The sequence below is a fragment of the Acipenser ruthenus genome, chromosome 38, assembly GCF_902713425.1.
Source record: "Acipenser ruthenus chromosome 38, fAciRut3.2 maternal haplotype, whole genome shotgun sequence".
NCBI lineage: Eukaryota > Metazoa > Chordata > Actinopteri > Acipenseriformes > Acipenseridae > Acipenser > Acipenser ruthenus.
In genome coordinates this window covers 1,849,401-1,874,757 of record NC_081226.1, presented here as the reverse complement: position 1 = coordinate 1,874,757, position 25,357 = coordinate 1,849,401, and the positions used below count along the sequence as shown (strand labels likewise).

Genomic DNA, 25,357 nt, shown 5'->3' with positions numbered 1-25,357 from the left:
TTTAACAAATACTGTATGATGGTAGTGACTTTGTTTTTAAGCCAAAGGAGGCTAATGCAAACACTATAAAATCACTTCCAGACTCAGTATTTGTCAAGCTGAGCAAACCAAAGGCAGTAAACAAGACTCTCCTCTGAGGACTGGCCTGGCTTTCAGATCTCAAAATGGCAGGCAGATCGTTCTGTAATTAACAAAGTCTGGAAGCAATATATTACAAAATAAAACCCAAAACAGATGCAAACTTCAGAGTTTTCACAATCTATCCGTAAACTGAAAAAAAAAAAACCCTCTGCCCTTTAACTCAATATTAATTTTATTTTACCCCCTTATTAACAGCAATTAACAGTGGTTAGAGATATGTAGATCATTAAAATGATGCGGTTCCTACCTCCTTCGGCTTCCATTGACAGTGAAGGTCTCCCTGTCTTCCTTTGATGCAGTAGCTGGTCTGCCTACCAAATCTGCCACTGACTCCTCCCAGCGTGCCAGCCCAGCCTCGGACAGCCAGGCCCTGTCGGTACAGCGGCAGTGCCATTCACCGGAGACGAGAGCCAGCCGCCCCGAGAGCTCTGTGTTAGGAGACCCCAGGAGGGGCGCAGTGGTACTATTTCTACAAAGACTGTCCAAAGAATCTCGAGGTGTAGCTACACTGATCTTGAAGGACAGAGTGGGACAGTACAGGCTTCCCCGGCCATCTCTCCCCGAGCTCAAATAAAGAAACTCACACAATCATCACCCTGGCAACAAGCAGCAATCTGATTGGCTCCCGTATTCCACAGGGTAGCTGACGTCAGTGAAATTCGATATCACTCTTCCTCCTGCTCCCTTTGAAAACAAAAAAAAAAAAGCAAAAAAGTATATTTCATTTCAAGGGACCGAAATTCGAGTTTTTGTAAACCACAAATTAACATCCCCTGGTGGCATAATCCAAGGGGTATGTGATATCGGAAAAGAAATGGTTTGTAAACATGAAAAAAAAAAAAAAATGGATGAAAAGGCCTAAAGAATGTGGCACTGAAACACAACCTGGAATGAAACTTTATTGAGAGAATCTTGGACTGCGTTTCAAATATAAAGAGTCAAAACATGTCTGATATCATTAACAGGATCAAACATGTCATAGAGAATCTGACATACACTGTGTACCAAAGCCAATATCTTGAAGTGTTTGGTCTTACGTCAACTGAAAAAACAGTCACATGACCCCAATATGGTAGCCATCTCAGGCCACAGGTGAAAGTGAAGGATGCTAGATTTTGTTCAAGCAGTTTCCACAACAGTGAAGTTTCTGACTTTAATGTTTCAGGAGGTATTATTAATAGTAGGTGTGTCAACGGGTTTGCAAACTCATACACGCTCACACAGACCCTCACCAGGATTGCTTAATAATCTTTAAACCTTCTGACGGGCTGTCATTGAATATGGTCTGCCTGTGACGTTTACAACAACTTTTTGGAACAATCTTTTTTTTTTTTTTTTTTTTTTTTCTAGAATTGTGAGGGCATCATGCCAAATATAATACTTGCATTTATGTAAGAACATAAAGTTTACAAGAGACAGAAGTTTCACTTCTCAAAGCACTGTTTAAGAGAATGCTTTTCATTCTCAAAATAGTAGACCGTTTATGCTGTTTTTTTATTTTTATAAATAGTATCATATAAAACTATTGCACAGTTAAATAAGCTGCAAGGTTAAAGGCCTGTAACTCCAAAAGTGAGTGTGAAGATGATCCCACAAGGGCTATTATTGGAGTTCATAGGAAACTAGACTGCTGTTGACTTTCCAGTTTGTTTACATGTTCCTACAGGTAGTTCAAGCTGCAGGCACACAAGCTTCCTCCCTTTACTTTTATTCTGATTGATTCTAGCAAAGTCCTGGTGCTGCAGCAGGGGTGGGAACAAGACTCCCATCGCATAGCATTTTCTGACGTTCTGTATACAAAGCACGTGTCATGTCAAATCAACGACCATACCACCGTATTATATAATTAAGGCGATTTAACTATATGCAATCTAATTAAGCGTGTCACGACATAATGATAATTTAATTCCAGTGTACAGCACGGTATATTGAGTACAGATGATTCATGATTTACCTGCAGAGAAGGTTGAGTCGCCTCTTGAAAAACGCCAATCACTGTAATTTTGTCCAACGTCACATTCTTCACTCCCCTACTGTGCTGTTATTTTTTTTTTTATATAATTTATTGAATTGTCTGTATTAATTAGCTCTTTTACACAAGCAGAAAGTCATACAGCTCTCCCTTTGCCCTTGTCGATTGCCGTACTGCGCATGCGTTCAGACTCTTCCAGAACGCCCAGCTCCGCTGCCGGCACCAGGTCCACACCGATTGGTCAGAGGTATTGTGACGTACAGCGTGACCCTTTTGCGGCGCCGAAATGCAACTTTCGAATTGTAGTCTTTGTTACTTGTAGTCCCTATTAAAACATTACTGAGTGGTAACGTTTTATACGGGAGGTTAAACCTATTCTGTGACATCATTAGAAGAAATGGATGTAGTGGGCAGCAGTGTGGAGTAGTGGTTAGGGCTCTGGGCTCTTGACCGGAGGGTTGTGGGTTTAATCCCCAGTGGGGGACACTGCTGTTGTACCCTTGAGCAAGGTACTTTACCTAGATTGCTCCAGTAAAAACCCAACTGTATAAATGGGGAATTGTATATAAAAATAATGTGATATCTGTATAATGTATAATGTGATATCTTGTAACAATTGTAAGTCGCCTGGATAAGGGCGTCTGCTAAGAAATAAATAAATAATAATAATAATAATAATGTAGTTTTACTAGAGAGTTGTAGAATCTATGAAAGCTGCAAATTAATGTTGTTTGTCTGTTTCTTCAAGGCAGCATTTTCTTTTACGTTGGGCAATGCAATTGAATTCCTCCACAGAGAGAGGGCGCTGTGCTGTTTTGAATGACAGCACTGTGGCACTGTCGGTGCTAGCAGTCTGTGGCATTCTCTGGTTTGTCAGGCGGTTTGGGCCGCACGTGAATTGTACAACAGAAAATAATTGAATAGCGAAACGCGTAACCCCTTTTATTTATTTAACTTTTTAAAATTGTACAAAACGAGGTGTTTTTTTTTAAAATAAAATATATTTACTTGCTAGGTTTTCCCTTTTGACATTTTTGATTATAAGACATAATGCCCAAAAAAGTGAAAACCCAAGACTTGGATGATGAAGAGGCGAAACCGCAGGGTAAGGGCAATGTTATAAATACGTTATTATTTATTATAACACGGCAGACAAGCACATTGATTATGTTTCAACATTGAAGGTATTAGTTATTGGCTTTAGTTTTAGGGTATGCCGTTGTAACACGAATTAAGTTGGATTCAGTTAAATTCTGTTGCGGTAAAATATATATTGATACGGTGTTAAATAATTATTATTTATTGATTTATTTATTTATTTAATTTTTTTAAAGGACAAATATATGGGCAGCAGTGTGGAGTAGTGGTTAGGGCTCTGGACTCTTGACCGGAGGGTCGTGGGTTCAATCCCAGGTGGGGGACACTGCTGCTGTACCCTTGAGCAAGGTACTTTACCTAGATTGCTCCAGTAAAAACCCAACTGTATAAATGGGTAATTGTATGTAAAATAATGTGATATCTGTATAATGTGAAATAATGTATAATGTGATATCTTGTAACAATTGTAAGTCGCCCTGGATAAGGGCGTCTGCTAAGAAATAAATAATAATAATAATAATAATAATAATATATAACGCAATTGCTGCGCATGGACATATTTGTAATTAATTACGACTGACAATAGTAACCAAGTACCGGTACATAACTAGAACACACATGTCACACATATGTTCCGCGCAGAGGATTTAGAACTTAGTCGATCTTTTTATGTTGATTTGAATGGTTTTAGTTTTTTCGTGGTTCTCGCTCATTAAATATATTGTATGTGTAATACCTCTATGCCAATACAATATATTTTTGCAGCTTAGCATTCTGTGTTCATATAATAGATTTGAAGTTCAACCATAACTTCAAATTCATCAACGTCAGTGTACAGTAGTTTTACCTAGGATTTGAAATGCAGTTGTGTAAATGTGAGACTGCATAGAAGTGTTTTCTAAATGAATAGATACTGCAGTACAAAACTTTATATTCTCAAAAAAAAATTGATTTACATGTGTCACCACTATGCCACAATGCCTGTCACCCCTCCCAATCCGCTGTTCTGCCTATATGGGCAGATATAGCATGTGGTTTAATAAATGGTTTGTCAGGAAAACTGGAAACAAAGCATGCAGCTGAGTGCTGTCTGTTTGACAGTTTTTTAGGGGCGGAGGCAGGTACAGTGCCTCTGTTGGATTGAACAGCGTTTCAGAACTCAATAAGAACATTCTTTATTACACACAGCGTAAGAACCGGACTCTGCTCTCCCATTGTTTTCTTTGGAGGCCAGCCATTCAGTTATTACTGAATAACGGCTCGGCAAAGCACTGGTGAGAGATAACACAAATAACACTGTATCTCTTCTAAATAGATAGATAGTCCAGGACGACTTACAAGATATCACATTATTTTTACATACAATTACCCATTTATACAGTTGGGTTTTTACTAGAGCAATCTAGGTAAAGTACCTTGCTCAAGGGTACAGCAGCAGTGTCCCCACCGGGGATTGAACCCATGACCCTCCGGTCAAGAGTCCAGAGCCCTAACCACTACTCCACACTGCTGCCCACTGCTTAATGATGTCACACAGGTGTGAGAGACATGCGCTCCATACGTTTAGACACAGTTGGAAGTGAAGTGGAGACAGACACTTAAATAAAGAGAGCGATGAGGTTATGAAATAGGTTACCAAGCCATCTTGATCACTGGAGAATTGATGGGCGGAAGGAACCCCCTCCTAAAGTATGTAAATAAGGAAATGTATTTATCTTTTCACTGAATCTTTCCCATTCTTTTTTTTTTTTTTTTAGAGAAAGTGGTGAAGAAAGGAAAAAAAGATAAAAAGGGCAAAAAGTCGGTAAGTTTATTTAAAAAAAAAAAACAAAAAAAAAACGGTCCGAGTGTGTTTTAAATCTGGTCACAAGGGGAGAACTTTGTCCAAATGCCATCCTTGCTGATCGGATTGATCCTACGGATGGACCAGGGAGAAATTCAACTGTCCATTTTAAAATCTAAACTTTACAAAGCCCCCCTTTTTTTAACCTAATAATATAATGGATCTATGAAAGAATCATACATCTTAAGCCTTGAAGCTGCAGTGTATCGTATCCAGTCTAAGCCAGTCTGACTTCACAGTTTTAACCCAAGCTGTGAACATGTAAGCTCCTACAGACTCATTCCTGTTTTTCCTTTCTGCTTTGGGTGAGTTAAGTTAGTGATCCGCTCAGTGAAAGATCCCACTTAACAGCATGCTCAGTTCCACTTCCCATGAGCAGCTCAGAGCGCCACAGAGCAGATTTCATCACTGATCCGACTAGTGAGCGGAAAAATTCTCGCTCTGAGCCGCTCAGTTACGTGCCACTGTGTGATGAAGTCCACTCAGCCTTTTTCCTCAGCCCCGTTCGCTACCTTTTGCTTATTAACTACAGCATTGTATAAATCTAACATGTACTTCCTAGATAGAACATTTTTTACTCGATGGGTAATGGCTTTTGTGGCATGACTCAAATTTTTTTTTTTTTTTGACATGGGAACTGGTTTAGTGAACAAATTGTTTTTTACATGTATAATAAGTAAATATATAATATGTAAAATCTTACAACATGCAAACCTTTTTTTTTTTTGTTTTTTGTTTTTTGCAAACGGTAAACAACATGGTTTAGTATGCGATGATATCTAAAATGCCCATGGCCGGTCTTTTTCTCTCCCTGCAGTTCTTTGAGGAGCTAGCTGCTGATGACAAGCAGGAGAAAGATGAGGAGCCTGCAGTCAAAGAGCAGAATAAACAGGTAAGTGAGAAGAGGCAGAGGTGTGACATAGAAAGAAAGAGAGGGGCTTATCGTTGGACGAGAAGCAGCAGAATGAAAAGCTGTATGTCAAGGAACACAAACAGATAGAGGGCTGAGTCGGAAGGACCCTGCTAGTTTGTTTATCACAATTAGCTCAATGCCTATCCATATATACCAAGTTATAATGATGTATGTATTTGGCCAACACCTTTATCCAGGTGTTACAGGGCAGCAAAGGGTGGGTTTGCATTAAACCGTTTCTATCTGTATTTAAACAGAAAAGTAGTTCTTCATACCAATTAAGGCTACAAGAGGGTCAAAACCCTATTTCAACTTCGTTGTACCCCAAGTGGTTTAATTTAGCAGTTTTTACCTGGACCTTGCCTTTTTGTGCCGGTGTTTATTCAGCGATATCTGAACAGTTGAATCTATTCCTCATCTGTCACAAGGTTTCAGTGTATTTTAAAACTGAGGTGCGGAACTTGAACCAAAAAAAAAAGTGTCTTGGGAGAGTATGCATTATATGCGTGTTTTAAATGGAAATATTAAAACAGTAGTGTGGAGTAGTGGTTAGGGCTCTGGACTCTTGATCGGAGGGTCGTGGGTTCAATCCCAGGTAGGGGACACTGCTGCTGTACCCTTGAGCAAGATACTTTACCTAGATTGCTCCAGTAAATAATAAAAAATAAAAAAAAACCAACTGTATAAATGGGTAATTGTATGTAAAAAATAATAATAATAATAATAATTGTAAGTCGCCCTGGATAAGGACGTCTGCTAATAAATAAATAATAATAATAATAATAATAATAATTTAAAAACATGGTTATTCTTTGCTAATGAAAGGACTCCACTATGAAGCATCCCTCTCAACACTAAGTTTTATTTAGTGTTAAAAATACTAGGACTCCACTCCTATTCTATGCTGTGTATAGTTCAAGTGGATCTTCAACTTCTTACCAGTTTGTAAATTGTGAGAAGAAATCCAAATACTTCCACTGTTGGGTAGACATCATCTGAATGTTGTCTGTAAAGCAAATTACCAATCGTGAAGCAATAAGGGACTTGCAAGAATGCTGATTACATCTAACATGTAAGTTAATGGAAATCTGTTAACTCTTCCACAGCCACAAAAGAAGAAAAGAGACAAGAAGAAAGGGCGAATGAAAGCAGACGAGGATGATGATGACGAAGATGAAGATGTGATGGAGAAGCTGAAGAAGCTGTCGGTGCAGCCCAGCGATGAAGACGAGGAGGAGGAAGGTGTGTTGATTGCGAAACAAATCTATCGAAGCACACGGAACTAACAAAATGTTTCCAGTAACTCTTACCCAATGTGTATCGCCATCATTTTGTAGATCAAACATTTTCTTATATGAAATGTACGTATTCTGGTGAATTTTATTGTTTATTTTTATGGTATGTTTTTTTTTTAAGCATATTTTTGTTCAATATGTATTTCTCTTGATAAATAATAATAATAATAAAAAAACTAGAGACATTTAAAAAAACAAATAAAATGTTCAAGAGACATAGTCTTTTTTCTGCAGTCTTATCCCTGTCGACGATCTCAATTAATAAATACATTGTCTGTTATTCTTGCAGTTATTCAGTCCATTTCCAAAGGAGGCAAGAAAAATAAGGTAAGAGCTCAAAAATCAGTTTTGTCATATGAAACAATAACCGTTAACAATTTGCGCTTTATGCTAAAATCTTGTTAAGTGCCAATAGACATGACTAGCCTTCCCTAGCGTAGAAAACCAGTGGCAACGGCATGATTCAAAACAGCCGTTAATTAAAAAAAAAAAAAAAGAATTTGGTGATTCCATTGTTATACTTAGTAATGTAATGTTATAAACCATGCTTTCTATTGATTGTTATTAACATTTGATTTTCATGTTTCTTATTTATTTTGCCCTTCAATAAATATAATTGTTATTTGATGCAAATTCCAAATTGGAGAAATGTTTTTTTCACGAAGACTGTGTCTGATCAGTCAAAATATTATTTTCCACAATTATATTTATAATGGATGCAAGTCGGTTATGATCGGTTTGTATTTTTTTTTTTTTATCAACTCTTTCAGCTGTTTTTGATGTCCAATTGGTTTTCGCTAAAACTGAAATTAAAGTTTAAACCCTTAAAATCGGACTGAATTTGTGATGCCAAGAGAATGGGACGTACCATTATTATACGCACTGTTTTTTTAGCTGTGACAAATAAGCTGCCTATAGTGTTACATCACTCATACGAACGTATTATACCACAAGACACAACGTAATAAGAATAAAATAATATATTCAGATACATTCAACTATTTTTATTTATTATTTTCCTGGTACCCCAGGAAACCAGAAAAGCTTGTGATGATCTCCTAAAAATGCCATCGACTTAGTGCTGAGACTGCCAGCATTTTTTTTTTTTTCCTTGTACAAAAATTTTGGTTTCGGTTCGGTTTTGTCTTTTGTTGGTACTGTTCTGTTTGGAATTTTCTGAAAATGTCGCTTTCAGTTTGGGGATAACCGTTGCATCCGTATTATAGTTATACCCTGATTATTTTATCACGGCCTCCGTTTGCTGTGGTATTACTGAGTTATTATTTATCAGGTCAGCCCCAGAGCCCGGTAATGCAGCGCTGAGTTCTCACTGCAGCTGTCTGTGCTGTGCCTCTGCAGGGAGGAAACTTGTTTGCAGCTCTGAGCCAGGAACAGAGTGATGATGAGGAGGAGGGGGAGGATGAAGAGGAGGCAGAGAAGTCCAGAAAACCTAGCAAGACAGACAAGAACAAGAAAAACAAGGTCTGCTCTTCACATCTCATTCATTCGTCTGTTGCTTTCATGTATATGTGAATGCTTTTTGGTATGCATTGTGTATTCCACAACAGGTCTGGTTTACACATTCGGTTGCTTTTATAGTCATGCAAGCATTGTCCATTGCACATTATGGTGATGCATGTGGTGTACTTGCTTGCCTGTTTGAGCTTCTGAGATTTGTGTGTACAGTATGTGTGCGTTTCTGTCATGGTTTCTGGTGTCTTCATGTCCTGTTCTTGTGTGTTTTATACATGTTGGTTTGTTTGTGTGTCCTCTGATGCAGAAACTATACCGAAAAGATATCGCAGCCTTTTTACAAATAAATAAATAATAATAATAGTAATTTAAAAAAGCAAAACAGAAACACCCTTTAACCAGGAAATCAATAAATATATCTGCTGTATTTTGTCATTTTTTTAAATATGAAAATAAGAATTAGAAGGCGGGATTAGTACAATGGAATTCAGAATTTTAGTGCAGAACCCACAATTCTATTTTTAGTGCAAAATAACAATTGCAGTGCAATCTACAGAGCAAGCCTCTGTGACTCTCAAGTATACTGTTCTAATTACAGAACCAGCAGTTTAGGATACTGCATGTGGAGGTGCATGACCATTTGTCTGTCCATCTGCATGCAACACATGCGTTTTTACATACATCTATGGAACAACCTGTCCAACCGTGATGCAGTCTTGAACCCAAGTCATTGAAAATGTCACACTGATATTTGATATATGCTTTAATTCTGTATTAACAGACGTGGTGGTAGCTGTATTTTACTGACACTGTTACTGGTTGTATAACTGTAAAAAGTCTGATTAGTTCATAGCATATATAATAGTGTCCTGTTGAAAAATGCAGTAGCATTTTATATATATATATATATATATATATATATATATATATATATATATATATATACATACATATAATCAAACCAGCTACAAGTCACTTAAAGAATAGCAAGCAAAAAATAAGTGTTCTGCAGGAGTAACTGGGTGCATGTTGAATACAAGGCTGGGTGAGTGAGAACGGCTGTGTGTCTGTGGTGCAGGTGATCTCTGACAATGAAGAGGAGGAGGAGGAGGTAGGACAGAAGAAGAAGCAGCAGGGCAGGAAGGGAAAGAAGAACGAGAAGCCCAAGAGCAAAAAGGTGGGATCATAACCTTCCATCCAACGTATGACAAATTGATGATGCTATCATACACACAAAAAAAAGAGCAATCCATAAACTGTAAGCTAAAACTGGAACGTCTGCGTTGCAATCACATACTGACCCAGTTGCGTTGCAGTCCAGCCGACGTAACTGTCCGGTTATAATGAGGCTGTGAGATGTATCTAACGCTGCTTTCAGTGTTTATCATTGTGAGGTTGGTTCAGTGGGTGCTAAAAGTGCGGGGTTCTAATTAAAGGACATGGAGAAGAGATTTGGACTTTACGTTATTCTTTCAGACTGCTTCTGAGGATGAAGAGGAGGAGCACGAGGAAGAGAAGGAGAAAGAGAAGGAGCATGAGGAAGAGAAGAGAGATTTTGAAAAGAAAAAAAAGAAAGGAAAGAGAAATGACAATGCAAAACAGCAAAAGGTGGGACACTGTATATATACATACATACAGAAATCCCTCTGTAGAGCGCTCTTGGATTAACGCACCCTTGGCATAATTCATGTCTCCCAACTACTTGGTTATTAGACCAAAGCCATTTATTAAGTAACCTCTTACAGAGCCCTATAGCCTCTCAACCTTGTATTGCTTATTTTTCAATCCTGGGAATCCTAAGTAGTTGACATTGCGAGGATACTAATGCAACTTGTTGTTATGACTGAGCTTTTCCACTTGTGTTTCAGAAAGGAAAGAACTCTGCAGCTCTGAGTGATGAAGAGGAGGAGGAGAAGAAGAAAAGCGAAGAGCAGAAACCGAAAGCAATCCCAAAGGGGAAAGGAAAGGTGTGGCTGTTAGTCTGCCTTGAACCCATGAAGTACCAAATGAATTCTTCTTTGACAAAAGTCAGGACACAAGCTGTATTTATGTACCTTAAACAAAGTTAGAGGAAGTTTATCATAACAATATAGTTGAAGAGAAAATTAAAGTAAGACAGATGCTTGTTAAAATTGCTAAAATAAAATGACAAAGTAGCCTGTCCTCACATGAGGACAGTGGCACTTAGTGGGTTAATGTCTGTCCATAAAGTTGTCCCAAGAGTAAGTCAGGGTTTGGTGGCTGCTTTCGATGCTTTATTTTGTTTGGTTTGCATGCTGTGTTTAGTATGAATACTGAAATCCATACAGAACCCCCCACTCCCTCAGAAAAAAAGTTTATAAAATGCATAGAACTCTTTACCAGGTCATAAATTAGAAAATGGTGTGTTAGCAAGAGACATGAAAATGGACAAGCATTGATAGGCCTCTCTTGATGGCTATGTTCTTGTGTCAGGTTCTTCTACACAAACCTTGATGGGCAACATTTTTCTTAAGATCTAGGACTTTCTGCATGCCTGCTTACAGAGACCGGTGGATTTTTTTGTTCATGTCAGTGTTTTTTTTTTTTTCTATCAGCAGGGTGGAAATAAGTTTGCCCCTTCAGACTCTGAGGAGGAAGAGGAGGAGACGGAGGAGCCAATGGGCAAAGACAAAGGAAAAGCCAAGGTGAGTGTAAGGACACTTATGAATTTTGACCACAGCTTCTAAAATAAAGTAATGTGTTTTACGTTTGTCAGCTTGTGTTGTTTTAAAGCACTCGGTACACTGCATTCTCCATCATTTTTCTTATTCGTGAGCCTGATGCACAATGAGGTGCCACTGCTGCAGCCCTCCCATTATTAATGAGTCTTTACTGACTCCTGTTTATCACGAATATACATTTTGTAGACCCTGGCTCAAAACAGCTCTTTCTGTGAACCCGACTTTGTTCTCTCTTCCAAGAAACGGAACCTTCTGGAAATGTGCAAAAAAAAAAAAAGAAAAGAAAGATTCAAATTCCAAGTTTTTTTTTAATTAATTTTTATGAATGAAATACATTTTTATATTAATGTTCTAGATTGTTGGCTGCATTTTAACAGTATGGAATAGTTTTTCATGAATAAATATTATTGCGTTTCGGAAACGGTGAGTATTATACTGGCGTGCCTTTACAGGGTTAAGGTGTAATGCTGGGCTGTGTTACACGGTAATAATGTAACTACACAGAGTCAATAGAAACCAGAGGAGTGTCAGATTGCTGTGTAATTATTATTATTATTTATTTCTTAGCAGACGCCCTTATCCAGGGCGACTTACAATTGTTACAAGATATCACATTATACATTATTTCACATTATTTTTACATACAATTACCCATTTATACAGTTGGGTTTTTACTGGAGCAATCTAGGTAAAGTACCTTGCTCAAGGGTACAACAGCAGTGTCCCCCACTGGGGATTGAACCCACAACCCTCAAGAGTCCAGAGCCCTAACCACTACTCCACACTGCTGCCCTAAATGATTAAGTGCTTAAGGACCTCGGGTAAGAGTTTAATTTGTTCAGCTTAATAACTAAAGACTTGTTGGAACAATACAACTACAGTGGAATTGCAGAAACATCTTTCTTCTGAGCTAAACTATTAGAAGTGGTAGCAGCAGCACAATTGAAATCTAGCACTGTACTAGCAGATGGTGTCCAGGTTTTTTCTCACAGCTGTTCGTTTCATTGCCAGGGTGAAGAAGCTGAAGATATGGAGGCTGAGGAAGGGGAAGCTGAAGGGAAGGATAAAGACGCCAATGACCCCTATGCCAACATGAGCAAGAAAGAGAAGAAAAAGAAGAAGAAACTGGTACAAACAGTATTTTTTTTAATTTTATGTTTTGCTCATGTTTATGAAGTAATGTATTAGGCAACCCTGTCAGGGAATCTTGTATGGATTTGCCAATGCAGCTGCTAATAACTACTCAACCACTTCAATCACTTTGAACTGTGAACGAAGATTACCATAAAGCAGCAGTCATATATAAAGACCTAATGCTTTGAGGTATTGGCTTAATTTGTATGTATGTTTGTATGTATGTGTGTGTGTGTATATATATATATATATACACATCTATCTATCTATATACACATCTATCTATCTATATATATATATTGTAACAAACTGGACCCACTCGGGTTCGTTGCCCCTTTAAAAATAGACCCAACACGTCAGAAATGGAGTTTCTAAAGCGCGGTTGTGCTATATTTTAATAAACACAAAAATAAACAAAATACAAAACAAAACCTAACTCCGTTTGGAGCGCTTACTAAACAGGTATTTCCCTGGCTAACTTGCAGGACGGCTAAGCCGTTTACCTGACACTGAACACAAAAACCACACGGGTTCAACACCGCACTTACTGCTCCGGACTGCTCGGAAGCAGAGCACCTCACTTCTGCCTCCTTCTACTCAGCAGCCATGCTCCTCTTAAATACCCTGCACCTGGTGCAGGGGATAATTGAATAATAAAACAATTAAACTACACAATAAGACAATTAACAAAAACTGATTAACTGAAAAAGCAGAAACAATCAAACAAAAAGGTGCATTCCGCACATGTTTCTCTAGCAGGGAGGTTTTAACCCCCTCCCTGCTGTCTCACACAACCCTCTATCTCACAATATATATATATATATATATATATATATATATATATATATATATATATATATAGTTTGATTGTATTGGTCAAGTTCATGACCATTTTATTTATTTATTTTTTGCAACAAAAAAACATTTCAATCTAACATGAAATACTGTACTGCTATTATGGCTTCTGGTAGACTTTTTGCGATATCATTTTATAGTTTATTTGATTTTCATGATGTTAAATAAAATATCTAAGTTATGTTCATGTAGTTTTTTTTTTTTTTTTTTTTTAATGGTCTCCATCCTATAATTCTAGATGATATAAAACGTTTGGCTGTAGCTGTAGGTGTGAATGTGTGTGCCGAGGAGTCGGGACGCTTCCTTTTACATGATGTACTGTACCTCCGCAGATGGAGTACGAGAAGCAGGTGGCGTCGATGAAGGCGACAAGTGCGGCAGAGGGAGATTTCTCCATCTCCCAGGCCGAGATGTCCTCGCGGCAGGCCATGCTTGAGAATGCCTCTGACATCAAGGTGAGTTTCGAGACCCGTAAAAACGCAGGGAACGAAATACTCAAAAGTCCTTTTAAAACAAAATAACAAAATAAAATAATCTAGAATTAAAGCTTCTTAAATATGTGTCATTCTTCTGAAGTTTTGTCCTGAACCCCAGAACAATGATTGTTTTTTTTTTTTTTTTAGTTTTTATACCCTGTAGAAAAGAAAAAAAATAACTTATTAAATATTATCACCCACCTTGTATTATCGCCACGTTCATGTTTCAACCAGAATATAATGGTGGTCTATGGAGACAAGATCCTGACTTTGGTTTTCGTATCCCCTTACTATCAATGACATTACGCAATCAAACAACTGATTTACACCCCATTTAACATCACTTATGAAAACAAAGCACAAGACTAGAATGTTTCAATGTATGCGAGTTGCAGTATTGTATTGAAATGATACAGTAGTACAAGATCGTGCACAGAAAACGACAGTGTTTACAGTGTTTTTCTGCACTGTGTACAGTATAGTCGACTACATGTACAGAAGTTTCATTAGTGAACATAAAGTGATACCTAGGGCTGTATTTCAAATTACACAGAAAAACAGGCATATCTGTAGTATTAACACTGCTGTGTTTTAATGAGTATTTTACCTAAAGTTGATCATCACCACTTATTCACTTGGAGTACCTTTTGAAAATAATTATACCTTTTAATACTTTTTTTTTTTTTTTAGAACTGTTTATTGAAGAAAATTGAGACTGTGCTTCATTTGTTACAATGGAAATGTAATCCTCTCTCTCTCTCTCTCAGCTGGAGCGCTTCAGTATTTCTGCTCATGGGAAGGAGCTGTTTATAAACGCTGATCTGCTGATCGTCGCTGGGCGACGCTATGGTCTAGTCGGACCCAACGGGTGAGTGCTACATATGGGATCCGGATCTGGGAATGTGCGGTATATATGTTTCCCTGTAAATGTCCGAAGTAAAGCGTTATCATGTTTATTTCGGACATTTACCTCTTTGCTCGTTGAACGTTGCGTAATCGCAGCGTATCTTAAGTTTTAAAATAATGCAAACTAATCCTAAGTGTAGACACAGAACCTCTTGGTTCATGTTTAACCAGTGTCTCTTATGGCATCACCCTTAATGTTTTATTAACTCGCTGGAGCAGGTAGAAAGAACAAAAAAAAACCAATCAGAAATCTAACCTTTTCTGTTTCTTAGGAAAGGCAAAACCACTCTGCTGAAACACATTGCTAACCGGGCCCTCAACATCCCACCCAATATAGACGTTCTGCTCTGTGAGCAAGGTGAGATTTATAGCTATTTATACAGCAACTATAACTACACACAAAGCTCTCAGTACCGTACAGCTGTGGCCAAAAGCTTTGCATCATAGAATTAATACATTTTTGGATTACATACTGCTTTGCAGTTTCCCATATACTTAACGAAACAAAGTATTCTTAGTATTTTATTGAGTGTTGCATACAATTTTATTCACAATTCAAGAACCACCTGGTGGACTATTGCTTTTTGGTCACGGTGCATCAGTGGTTATTTAAACACTTATCACCATACACTTGTGTAAAGCGCTGGCCATGGCTTTTCTCGCTTTCAGAGGTGATAGCAGACGACACCCCAGCGGTCTTGGCAGTCCTGAAGGCCGATACGAAGCGCGCTAAGTTGCTGGAGGAGGAGAAGCAGCTGCAATCCCTGCTGGAGAGGGGGGAGGACTCGGCCGCTGATAGACTGGAAAAGGTACGGCAAAGCGAGGCGGGGGGGTGGGGCTGCATTAAAATATCATTTAGCCGATACTTTTATCCTAAGAGTTTTACAGAGACAAGGGGGTGAACTATGCATCAACAACTGCTGCAGAGTCACTTTCAGTAGGACCTCGGTTTTACGTCTCATCTGAAGGATGGAGCACAAGTGACTTGCTCGGGGTCGCACACAGCGAGTCAGTGGCTGAGCCGGGATTTGAACCACCGGGAACCTCCTGGTATCAAGCCCTTTTGTTTAGCCACTGGGCCACCAAGCCTCCAGGGATGGGAGGAAAAAAAAAAGAGACTGCCAGCTAATTAAGCTCACTCCAAAACCTGGTATGCCTCAAACTGCTCTGCAATGGGCGTCGTCTTGTAATGTCACAGGAAATTGAATGACAAGGACCTGATTGGGTGTGGTGTTGCCCATCCCTGCTGCCTTGAGAGGAAGTAAAGCACATATAGAGTGATCGTTGAGCCAGATGCTTTACGCAACACACTGTTGACTCAAAATTCATATAACACTAACAGGGTGTGGCATCCATCAGCTTTTCATAGTTCCAAGAGCAGTTTGGTAAGTTTGATTCCAGCACTGAATTTTAGGAACACAGCCTTGGCGAAGGGAATGGGACTGGCTGTACCGGAGAAAGCAGTGCACTGCAGAATGGGAGTTAAGGCGAGCTCCAATATGTTAAAATGGCCTTTGAAAGCAAAAGATGGCATTGGCCTCGTGGTGCCGTGTTTGATGTGCCACGGGTTAGTAAGGGTCCCTCTGTCTGTCAGGTGTACGAGGAGCTGCGTGCGATCGGGGCGGCAGCGGCAGAGGCCAAAGCTCGTCGGATCCTGGCTGGGCTGAGCTTCACCCCCGAGATGCAGAACAGACCCACCAAGAAATTCTCTGGAGGCTGGAGGATGAGGGTGTCTCTCGCCAGGTAAAAAGGGGCTCGTAATGATCTAGAAAGCAGTCTGTTAATTCTTGCTGCTCTTTGTGCATTTTAAAATTTAAAGAATGGTACCCCAATAAGTAGTGCAACAAATATACAAAGCGCAGGGCTAAAAAACAAGATGAAGCCTGAATTTAAAATCAGCCATTAGCTGTACCGCTATATTAAGTGTTTGGAGCCAAGGTAGGAGGGTTTTCTGAAGTGATCCAGGTAACAACCAAAATATTTTGAATGACGAACTGGTGAACAAGAATGAAGTTCACCAGTGCTTTTATTGTATAATCGTTTCTGGGTAAAAAGATTCAAATGAAACTGTATGCGAGTTGCCAACGGCAACCAGTTGGGGTTCTTGGATACCTCTCCTCTTGATCAGGTTCCATTGTAGGTGTTGTCCAGTAAGGTTAACTGTTTCACCACCGCACTGTTTTAACATCTGACCATATCAATGAAAATCAGGCACAAGGTTCGAGATCGTATCTTCGCAACTGGTAACCTGAAAAAAAAAAAGCCTTAAAAAAAATCTTAAACAGGAGTAGGTCTTAAAGTGGTTTTACAATCATATTTGTGCTGTAAATCTGCAAGTTTTTTTTTTTTTTAATATAAAGTTTTACAGTACTTCTTCACATCTTGTCATAGCTGGGAGATGCTCAGTACCAGTTCGTGGGCAGTGGCCCTAGTTTAAAGCAGTGTTCTCTGATTCCTGTTGCAGAGCCCTGTTTATGGAGCCCACACTGCTGATGTTGGACGAGCCCACAAATCACCTGGACCTCAACGCAGTCATCTGGCTGAACAAGTGAGTCTCATCCTGGGTGTGTTAAGTAAGTGAGCCGCTCAGAACAGCTTGGGGTGGGGAGGTCCTAAATTAATTGAATAGCCTACTAGGAGAAGTAGTAACAGCTAAGTTCGAAATAGTAACGTTCAGTCTTATTACATTAATCCCCTTAGTAAATGGTGTGCAAGTCTTGTCATGTTTGTTTATTATCTGTGTCTCTCCACACAGCTACCTGCAGGGCTGGAAGAAGACTCTGCTGATAGTGTCCCATGACCAGGGATTCTTGGATGATGTTTGTACCGACATTATTCACCTGGACTACCAGAAGCTCTTCTACTACAGGGGCAACTACTGTAAGTACTGAACCTGTGGCAGGGAAACTACTTGTGCCATGTTATATTAGCCTTATCAATGATACAGGCCAGACACTTCACAGCGGTTTAAGATTTTAAAATGTGTCGTTTCGCCGGCTCCTTCCTCTAACCTCAGTCCATATCAGCAGTACAGATCACATGCATTTTCATGTATAAATCTTAATGTTTACGTACCAGCCGCTCGATTAGAGACGGAATTCCCATTTCGCTCTGCCTCGGTAGTTGTTTTGTTGTTTGGTCACCACCAGTGTTCTGCAACAGTGGTTTTCAACCTTGTCATCTCAAGTACCAGTGTTTCCAACTGGGACCACCAGGCGTACCAGTAACTGTGTTTTACAACAGCCGTTTAAGATTGCACAGAGACCTACCCCATTACAACCTGGTTTTCTCACTGAAAAAGCTAATTATCTGACGAGAGTTCGCCACCATCAACAACACAGAGTAATTGCTCTGTGACTCAGTGGTACAAACAGATTGATACATTCCGATTTTAAGGGAGTATTGTGGTTGAGAAATCGCATCGTCATAAAGAACAACTGCTGGCGTGAAGCAGTTGCAAGTCTGTCACGTACCAGTACTGGTACGCGTACCGCAGCTTGAAAACCACTGCTCTGCAGCCCCTGTAATTTTCCTAAAAGGTTGTGATGTAACAGTATCTCCTGGTAGATTCCTCATGGGGTGCAGCGGCAGTAAGCATGCTCTCGCTCTCTCTTGCCCCTGGCAGTGACGTTTAAGAAGATGTACGTCCAGAAGCAGAAGGAGCTGCAGAAGCAGTATGACAAACAAGAGAAGAAGTTGAAGGATCTCAAAGCGGGAGGGAAGTCCACCAAGCAAGCTGTGAGTCGTCCTCATTTGGAAATAGCAATCATCCAAACCAACTATCAATACATTTTTAGACTATTTATAAACAATCGCCAATATCGCAGCAATGAAAGTATTGTTCCAACCCTAAAATGAAGTTCCCCTCATTTTCCTTTCTCTTGTTCTTCCAGGAGAAGCAGACGAAGGAAGCGCTGACGCGGAAGCAGCAGAAAGGACGCAAGAAGAACCAGGAGGAGGAGGGGCCCGAGCAGCTGGAGCTGCTGAAGAGACCCAAAGAGTACACCGTGAAATTCACCTTCCCAAACCCACCCCCGCTCAGCCCGCCCATCCTGGGACTGCACAGTGAGGCACTCCGCATTGCACTCGCACTGGGTTGTTTTCAGACACACTTTCCATTGACAGAGGCATGTTAGACATACCGAAACGTATGTATTTGGGTATGTTTAACATACCTTTGCCAAGGGAAAACAAACAGTGGAGGTACTTCTAGGCTTTTGATGCCATGGTAGCTACACTCATGTATTTCTGTTTAAATCCATTTAATGTGATTTTATATATATAAACTTCAAACATCAAAGTATACATTTTGCAGTAAAACAAACTAAATGAGGTAGACTTCAGCGACAATGGGTTTGTAGTTCATCTATAGTCTATCTCATCGTCTTTAAAACTACCATTATTTTATTGCTGAAGTATAAATTTACTGCAATGTTATGGGATCACGTCACCCAAGATTTTCTGGAGTTTTGTGGGTGCTTTCTTTCAGAATTAGTAAAATCAGACACCCTAAAAATGCCAACATTAACTTAAGCAATAATTTACAAGTTGATTGAATTTCCAATGAATTCCAATTAATTCAGCAACAATAGTTGTGTCTATAAACTAGCCTTCAACTCAGAGGAAGACATTAACCAATTAAATGTTTGTCCATTTGAAATTTGCTGTTTTTAGGGAAACTTTTTTTTTTTTTTTTTAAATGACTTTCTAAAACGTTTTTTAGCTTTACTAACTTAAAGAAAAAATGTCCCTTTTCTTCTCCAGCTGTCGATTTTGGATACGAGTCACAGAAGCCACTGTTCAAGAATGTAGATTTTGGTATCGACATGGAGTCCAGAAGTAAGTGATCTAGCCTTTTTCCGTGGTAGAATTTTATAAATAAGCGCTGTAGAAACTCTGGGAGAAGTATCTACGTCCTCCCTCCCACACCTCTCCAGGAGGCCGTTGCCCCTGCAAGCAGAGAGACTTAGCCTCGAGTCTTACAATTATAACAAGTTTAACGGGATTGCTGTGACTTCCTCCTGCTTGTGGAAAGCGAGTTGCTGTGATGAGATGTGTGTGTGTTCTGATTGCAGTCTGTATTGTGGGACCGAACGGAGTGGGGAAGAGTACCCTCCTGCTGCTTCTGACAGGCAAGCTGACCCCGGTGAGTGCCGTGCCCCAGGATCTCATCAAGAACTTCACGACTCTAGAAGAGAGCGCCATCTCCTTTTTTTGACTTTTCACAAATTGCTGATTTCAGTTTAGATTTAATAATCGCTCCTGAGTAATATGTATATATATATAGTGCTACCCTTTTATAAGGTGACCCTTTATACTGCAGAACTGGTTATAAGGCGGTACGGTTATGGCTCCCATTTGCCCCATAATACTCTATTATTTATTTATTTCTTAGCAGACGCCCTTATCCAGGGCGACTTACAATTGTTATAAGATATCACATTATTTCGCATTATACAGATATCACATTATTTTTTACATACAATTACCCATTTGTACAGTTCGGTTTTTACTGGAGCAATCTAGGTAATGTACCTTGCTCAAGGGTACAGCAGCAGTGTCCCCAACCGGGGATTGAACCCACAACCCTCAACCCTAACCACTACTCCACACTGCTGCCCTAAAACTCCACACTGCTGCACTAATACTAGTAGGCGGAACACCAATAGCACATTCTCTTAACTATGGCTCCCGACTACAGCGTTATGAAGGGGGAGCACTGTAAGTGGTAAATGCTTTCTCATTTAAATTCTCCTTTATTGTAGCAGCATAAAGCAGGGGAGCAAGGCAAAAACACCCCAATTTTATTTATGATTTTTATTTTTGTTTTTTCAGACAAGAGGAGAGATGAGGAAGAACCACAGGCTGGTAAGTAAGGAGTTAAACCAGAAAAAAAACAGCAACATTTTAACCTCTCCTGCTTATAGTGATGGGTACAGTTTGCTGGGTAGCTGCTTCACATTTTATAATGTCCTGTTTATTGGGATACAGGCTATTGTTTGGAGACTAGATTTTGACCCCTTGCTGGGTGATGCATTTCCACCAGATACAAAAATATAGGAGAGGCGATCATATGAGTTCCTGTATGTGTGCAGCTATGACCAAAAGTTTTGCATCATCTAGCATTTTAGTTAATATTATATATTAATATCATTTTTTTAATGAATATATTAAAAAAAGCTCATTGTGCAGTCCCCTCAATCCCTGTCTCTGTTTCTCTGTAGAAAGTGGGGTTCTTTAACCAGCAGTATGCAGACCAGTTGAATATGGAGGAGAATGCCACAGAGTATCTAATGAGGAACTTCAACCTGCCCTACCAGGATGGGAGGAAGTGTCTGGGCCGGTTCGGGCTGGAGAGCCACGCTCACACCATCCAGATCAGCAAGCTGTCAGGTAGAACATATGCAGGAGTATGTAAGATTAGTTCTACAAATTAGTGCTAAAGGCAAAGGTTTTGCATTACCTAGAATTCTAGGATTGAGACATATAATAATAATAATAATAATAATAATAATAATAATAATAATAATAAAAAAAATTACATGAACATAATTAATTTTATTTAACATCATGTCATGAAAAAGAATCTAGAAAATGATATCGCAAAAGTCATTTTTTTTTTTTAAGTATATGGAAAACTGCAAAGCGGTATCTAATTCAGTATGTTAACGTAACATTGCTCAGCAGGTTTTGTTCGACTTTATAAAGCAAAATGAGTTAATTATATAGGGTGATGCAACAGCATAGCTGTAGAATTAGGTAAACAGTTGCCTCTGTTCCTTTTCAATTTCTCCTAGCTCCAAACCCATTTACAGATTAAGCTCTGATGTGATTGCATCTTTCTCTTGACCCTGAAATCAGTCCTGGGTTTCTCTCAAGCAGCCAGTTGTGTTGTGGGTGACACTGATGTGACCCCCTGAACTGGACTTGAACCCAAGCCTCCAAAGGCATGAGAGGTTAGCTACCTCCCTAATTCCAGTCTCTGGTCCTGCTGCTGAGTGTCCAGTGAGATGATGGCTCTTGTGTTTTTGTGCTCCCTCTCGCAGGAGGACAGAAAGCTCGCGTGGTGTTTGCTGAGCTCTCCTGTCGGCAGCCTGACGTTCTAATTCTGGTGAGTCTGAGGGCACAGGTGTCGAGGGAGAGGGGGGGAGACGGCTACTTCCAGTACCGGGGTGGAGAAATCCACTTGGTCTGTGTTCGCTTTTGCACCTCAAAGTGGTTGTAACTGAAAAAAAAAAAATTCCATGAATCTTACCTGTGGTGCACCTTCTTTTGATATATAGGTCTCAAATGTAGTTTTGAAAAACTATTATAGCAAACATGGATTTTTAAAACAAGCCATCTGGTATTGCACAAACGTAATAAATAAATCTGTTTGCAGTCCGTGCTACCAGGTAGTGTTGCGCTTCCTGTGTCATTTCATCTGGGGAGTGAAGTTGTCCAAACCCCTGCAATGCATCCGTTGCTGTCATTTAAACAAACAGGCTTTAACCCTGGCGACACTGCTAATGTGAAATGAGCTTGGAAGTGAAACGGTGATACTTCCTGGAACAGGGAGAAATTTCTTTAACCCCAGATGCCATGTTTTAAAACATGCTATAACTTTAATTTTATTATTATTTATTTTTTTAACTGGGCTTTGGGACCTCATAGATAGCAAATTGAAGTGTACAAGAAGTAATATTTATGGAATGCTGTTGTTTGTTACAAGATATTTTATAATTGGTGGAGAAAGTCACCCTGTTTCAGGGCAGGAGTTCAGATCCCTACCTTAATCACAAACACACGTCTCCTTTCAGGATGAGCCTACGAACAACCTGGACATTGAATCAATCGACGCCTTGGCTGAAGCAATCAACGAGTACAAAGGAGGTGAGTTTAATCACACATGGATAATTGAACCAGGGCAATGCCTATTTTATTTATTTTTCAGTACAAGACACTAAAACTATTTGATTGGTGAGCCTAGGGTAGTCTTTCTGTAAAGTTAGTTATCCATAACTAGATAACACTTTGTGCTAAATTCACAAATACTAAAATAAACTTGAGTTTGTATTTCTAAATCTAAAGTGGGTTTGAGTTTAAAATCCCCTACTATTAGACTGTGCTAATATGAATGGCAATAATTCCACATTGTTAACAGTGCTCCATTTGCTTTTCCTGAATTCTCTGTAATGTAGGTGTGTGGCTCATGAAGACAATATTTGCAGCAGAAAAAAAAAATATTATAAAGTTTTATAAACTTAACTTTTAAGACCATTTCAACTAATGCCCTGGCAAAGATTAGCAGAAACAAACAGCAGTAATTTCACATCACCCTAAAACAACAGAACTCTGAACATCCTCATACATTCAGTCTGGAAACAGAAACATGTACACTTCGATAACTCTTGCAACCTACTCGTTAAAATCAATGTAATCTTAGTCACTGTTCTACGTTTAGCTGATACATTTGGGTTATTTATCTGATGCTTGGTCATATCCTGGGACGCTGTGACTAAATGGAGGCTGTGTTGTCTGGTGGATCAAGATAAGGGCCTGTAACCAGGAGGTCCCCGGTTCAAATCCCGGTTCACTCACTGTGTGACCTTCAGCAAGTCACTTAACCTCCCTGTGCTCCGTCTTTCGGGTGAGACGTTGTTGTAAGTGACTCTGCAGCTGATGCGTAGTTCACACACCCTAGTCTCTGTAAGTCACCATGGATAAAGGTGTCTGCTAAATAAACAAATAATAATAATCATAATAAATGCTGATCGCCCAATGCTGGACCTTCTCCAAGGCAGATGTGACTCCATTCAACTCGGATCTACAGACTCCAGTGTAACACTCTGTGCTGTGCTCTCTCCCATTGCAGCGGTGCTCATTGTGAGTCACGATGCTCGGCTCATCACGGAGACAAACTGCCAGCTGTGGGTCGTGGAGGACCAGGCTGTGAACCAGATCGATGGGGACTTCGATGATTACAAGAGAGAGGTGCTGGAGTCTCTCGGGGAAGTGATGGTCAACAAGCCACGAGAATGAGGATCTACCACAGCCTGAGACTGGGGGGGTTGGGGGCAATTGACGGTGGGGGGTGTGTGGGTTACAGGGGCTATATTATCATCAAGGAGCAGCCTGGGGTGACCCAGTATGTGCCACAGCTTGGGGACACCTGCTATGTGGCTGAGGGGAGGAAGTGAGGAACCGAGAAGAGGCAAGTAGTGAATTAAACACATGCAACACCCAGATACTCCTTTCAAAGGACTTATTATTGTTACTTCTACTCATCTTGGATGAAGGGACAGCTTTTTTTATTATTATTATTATTTTGCTCCTTTTGATCAGCTTGACATGAATTCTGAGGTAACTGCAAGAAATGACTGTATCACATTGAATTCTGGTGAATGCCTTTATTGTCGGTGTTACACTGAAGGCGTGAGCCAAAACATTTCTTGAAATTCCCCTGGTTTCTCAGTTTTATATACTGAGCAGAACATCGTCATGTCTACTCTGTCAGTCCCTTTGTATTTTGGAGACCAGATACTCCTGTATTAAGACCAGTTCTTGATTAGGATTATTTTATTCAGTCTCTTCAAGCCATAATATCCCACTGGGATTCCACTCCATCACGAATGCACATGGGATACTATATTTTGCTGATCTTAACTTGCATCGCCATGAAATGGGACTGTTCAATTGAGTTTTTACTGGCTCTGTAATAGTGCAAGTATTCTGTGCTGTATCTACTGTATGCTGATTCACGAAGTGTGACAAGCAGGTCCATGCAGCGACAAGATATGTTTGGTGTTTTTAAATGCCCCTCCAAGTGTTTTTATCACAAGCTGTGCTGTCGTCATTTCTTGCCACAATCCAGAACATGTTGATGATTTTTGGTTAACCGCCACCCAGCTGCATTGAATATTTAATTATTAATAAAAAGTATCAGTGGTAAATTGACTCCAGATTTCTTTGTCTCTTTCTGTGTCTGTATTTGCTGGGGTTGGAGCATCTGGGTTTTTGGACTTAATTTTAGCTCCAAGTTATATCATTATGCAGCTCCTTTCACATTAAGCTGCGTTCACAGATGAGGCCACAGGAGAATAAAACACATAACTTGAGCGATATTATAAATGACATGCTCTTTATGTGTATGTCATACTTGCTGTACATATTTATAGAGAATTTCCTCTCCGATTTTGATAGGAAGTGATGTAATGACTGAGCATCCTATCCAAGTGACACACAGTGATTAATATTTGGAAACCAAAACCAAATAGTGGAAAGTCTGTCTCACAGCCAATGCCTTAGTAAAGGATTGTTACCTAAACCCATAACCTTAGCAAGTATTGTAAAACAGAATTTCTTTGCGGCAACTTCATTTCAGTAAATTGCCTAAAAGGTCAATTTTTGCTGCAATAAATGTTTGCGCTTCTTTTTCTTTTAATGTCCGGCACAGGCATGAATAATATATTTCAAAGCACATTAATTTTCCAGATTTTTAATAAATGCGAAATTAGCAAACATTAGCAAAATGTTCTTGTTTTACAGTAGTTTGAAAATGTAATGATCT

General features: G+C 39.5%; 2 protein-coding genes across 4 annotated transcripts in view; one reads left to right on the top strand and one right to left on the bottom strand.

Annotated features, from left to right (window-relative positions):
• LOC131707129 (uncharacterized) overlaps positions 1 to 2,353 on the bottom strand; it is a 9,734-nt gene extending 7,381 nt beyond the window's left edge. The window contains exons 1-2 of the mRNA XM_059009340.1: positions 2,096 to 2,353; positions 389 to 825 (exon numbers count right to left, since the gene is read on the bottom strand). Coding sequence (XP_058865323.1) covers positions 389 to 535 — 147 coding nt within the window. The 5' untranslated portion in view covers positions 536 to 825; positions 2,096 to 2,353. The remainder of the gene's footprint in view (positions 1 to 388; positions 826 to 2,095) is intronic.
• Positions 2,354 to 2,959: 606 nt separating this feature from the next.
• LOC117433557 (ATP-binding cassette sub-family F member 1-like) lies at positions 2,960 to 24,744 on the top strand. 3 transcript variants are annotated; one of them, XM_059009329.1, is made up of 27 exons: positions 2,960 to 3,218; positions 4,969 to 5,015; positions 5,872 to 5,946; positions 7,074 to 7,209; positions 7,552 to 7,589; positions 8,622 to 8,744; positions 9,814 to 9,912; positions 10,212 to 10,343; positions 10,604 to 10,702; positions 11,315 to 11,401; positions 12,449 to 12,565; positions 13,759 to 13,881; positions 14,670 to 14,770; positions 15,081 to 15,166; positions 15,478 to 15,617; positions 16,403 to 16,551; positions 17,273 to 17,356; positions 17,564 to 17,688; positions 18,434 to 18,546; positions 18,702 to 18,873; positions 19,573 to 19,647; positions 19,884 to 19,954; positions 20,644 to 20,676; positions 21,033 to 21,201; positions 21,855 to 21,919; positions 22,608 to 22,680; positions 23,663 to 24,744. In XM_059009329.1, exons 1-27 carry the CDS (start codon positions 3,164 to 3,166, stop codon positions 23,827 to 23,829), a joined length of 2,754 nt encoding a protein of 917 aa, XP_058865312.1. In that variant the 5' UTR covers positions 2,960 to 3,163; the 3' UTR covers positions 23,830 to 24,744. The 3 variants fall into 3 exon arrangements, with proteins under 3 accessions (XP_058865312.1, XP_058865311.1, XP_058865313.1); XM_059009328.1 differs by having other exon boundaries at positions 11,312 to 11,401; XM_059009330.1 differs by lacking the exon at positions 9,814 to 9,912 and having other exon boundaries at positions 11,312 to 11,401.
• The last annotated feature ends 613 nt before the right edge of the window (positions 24,745 to 25,357 follow it).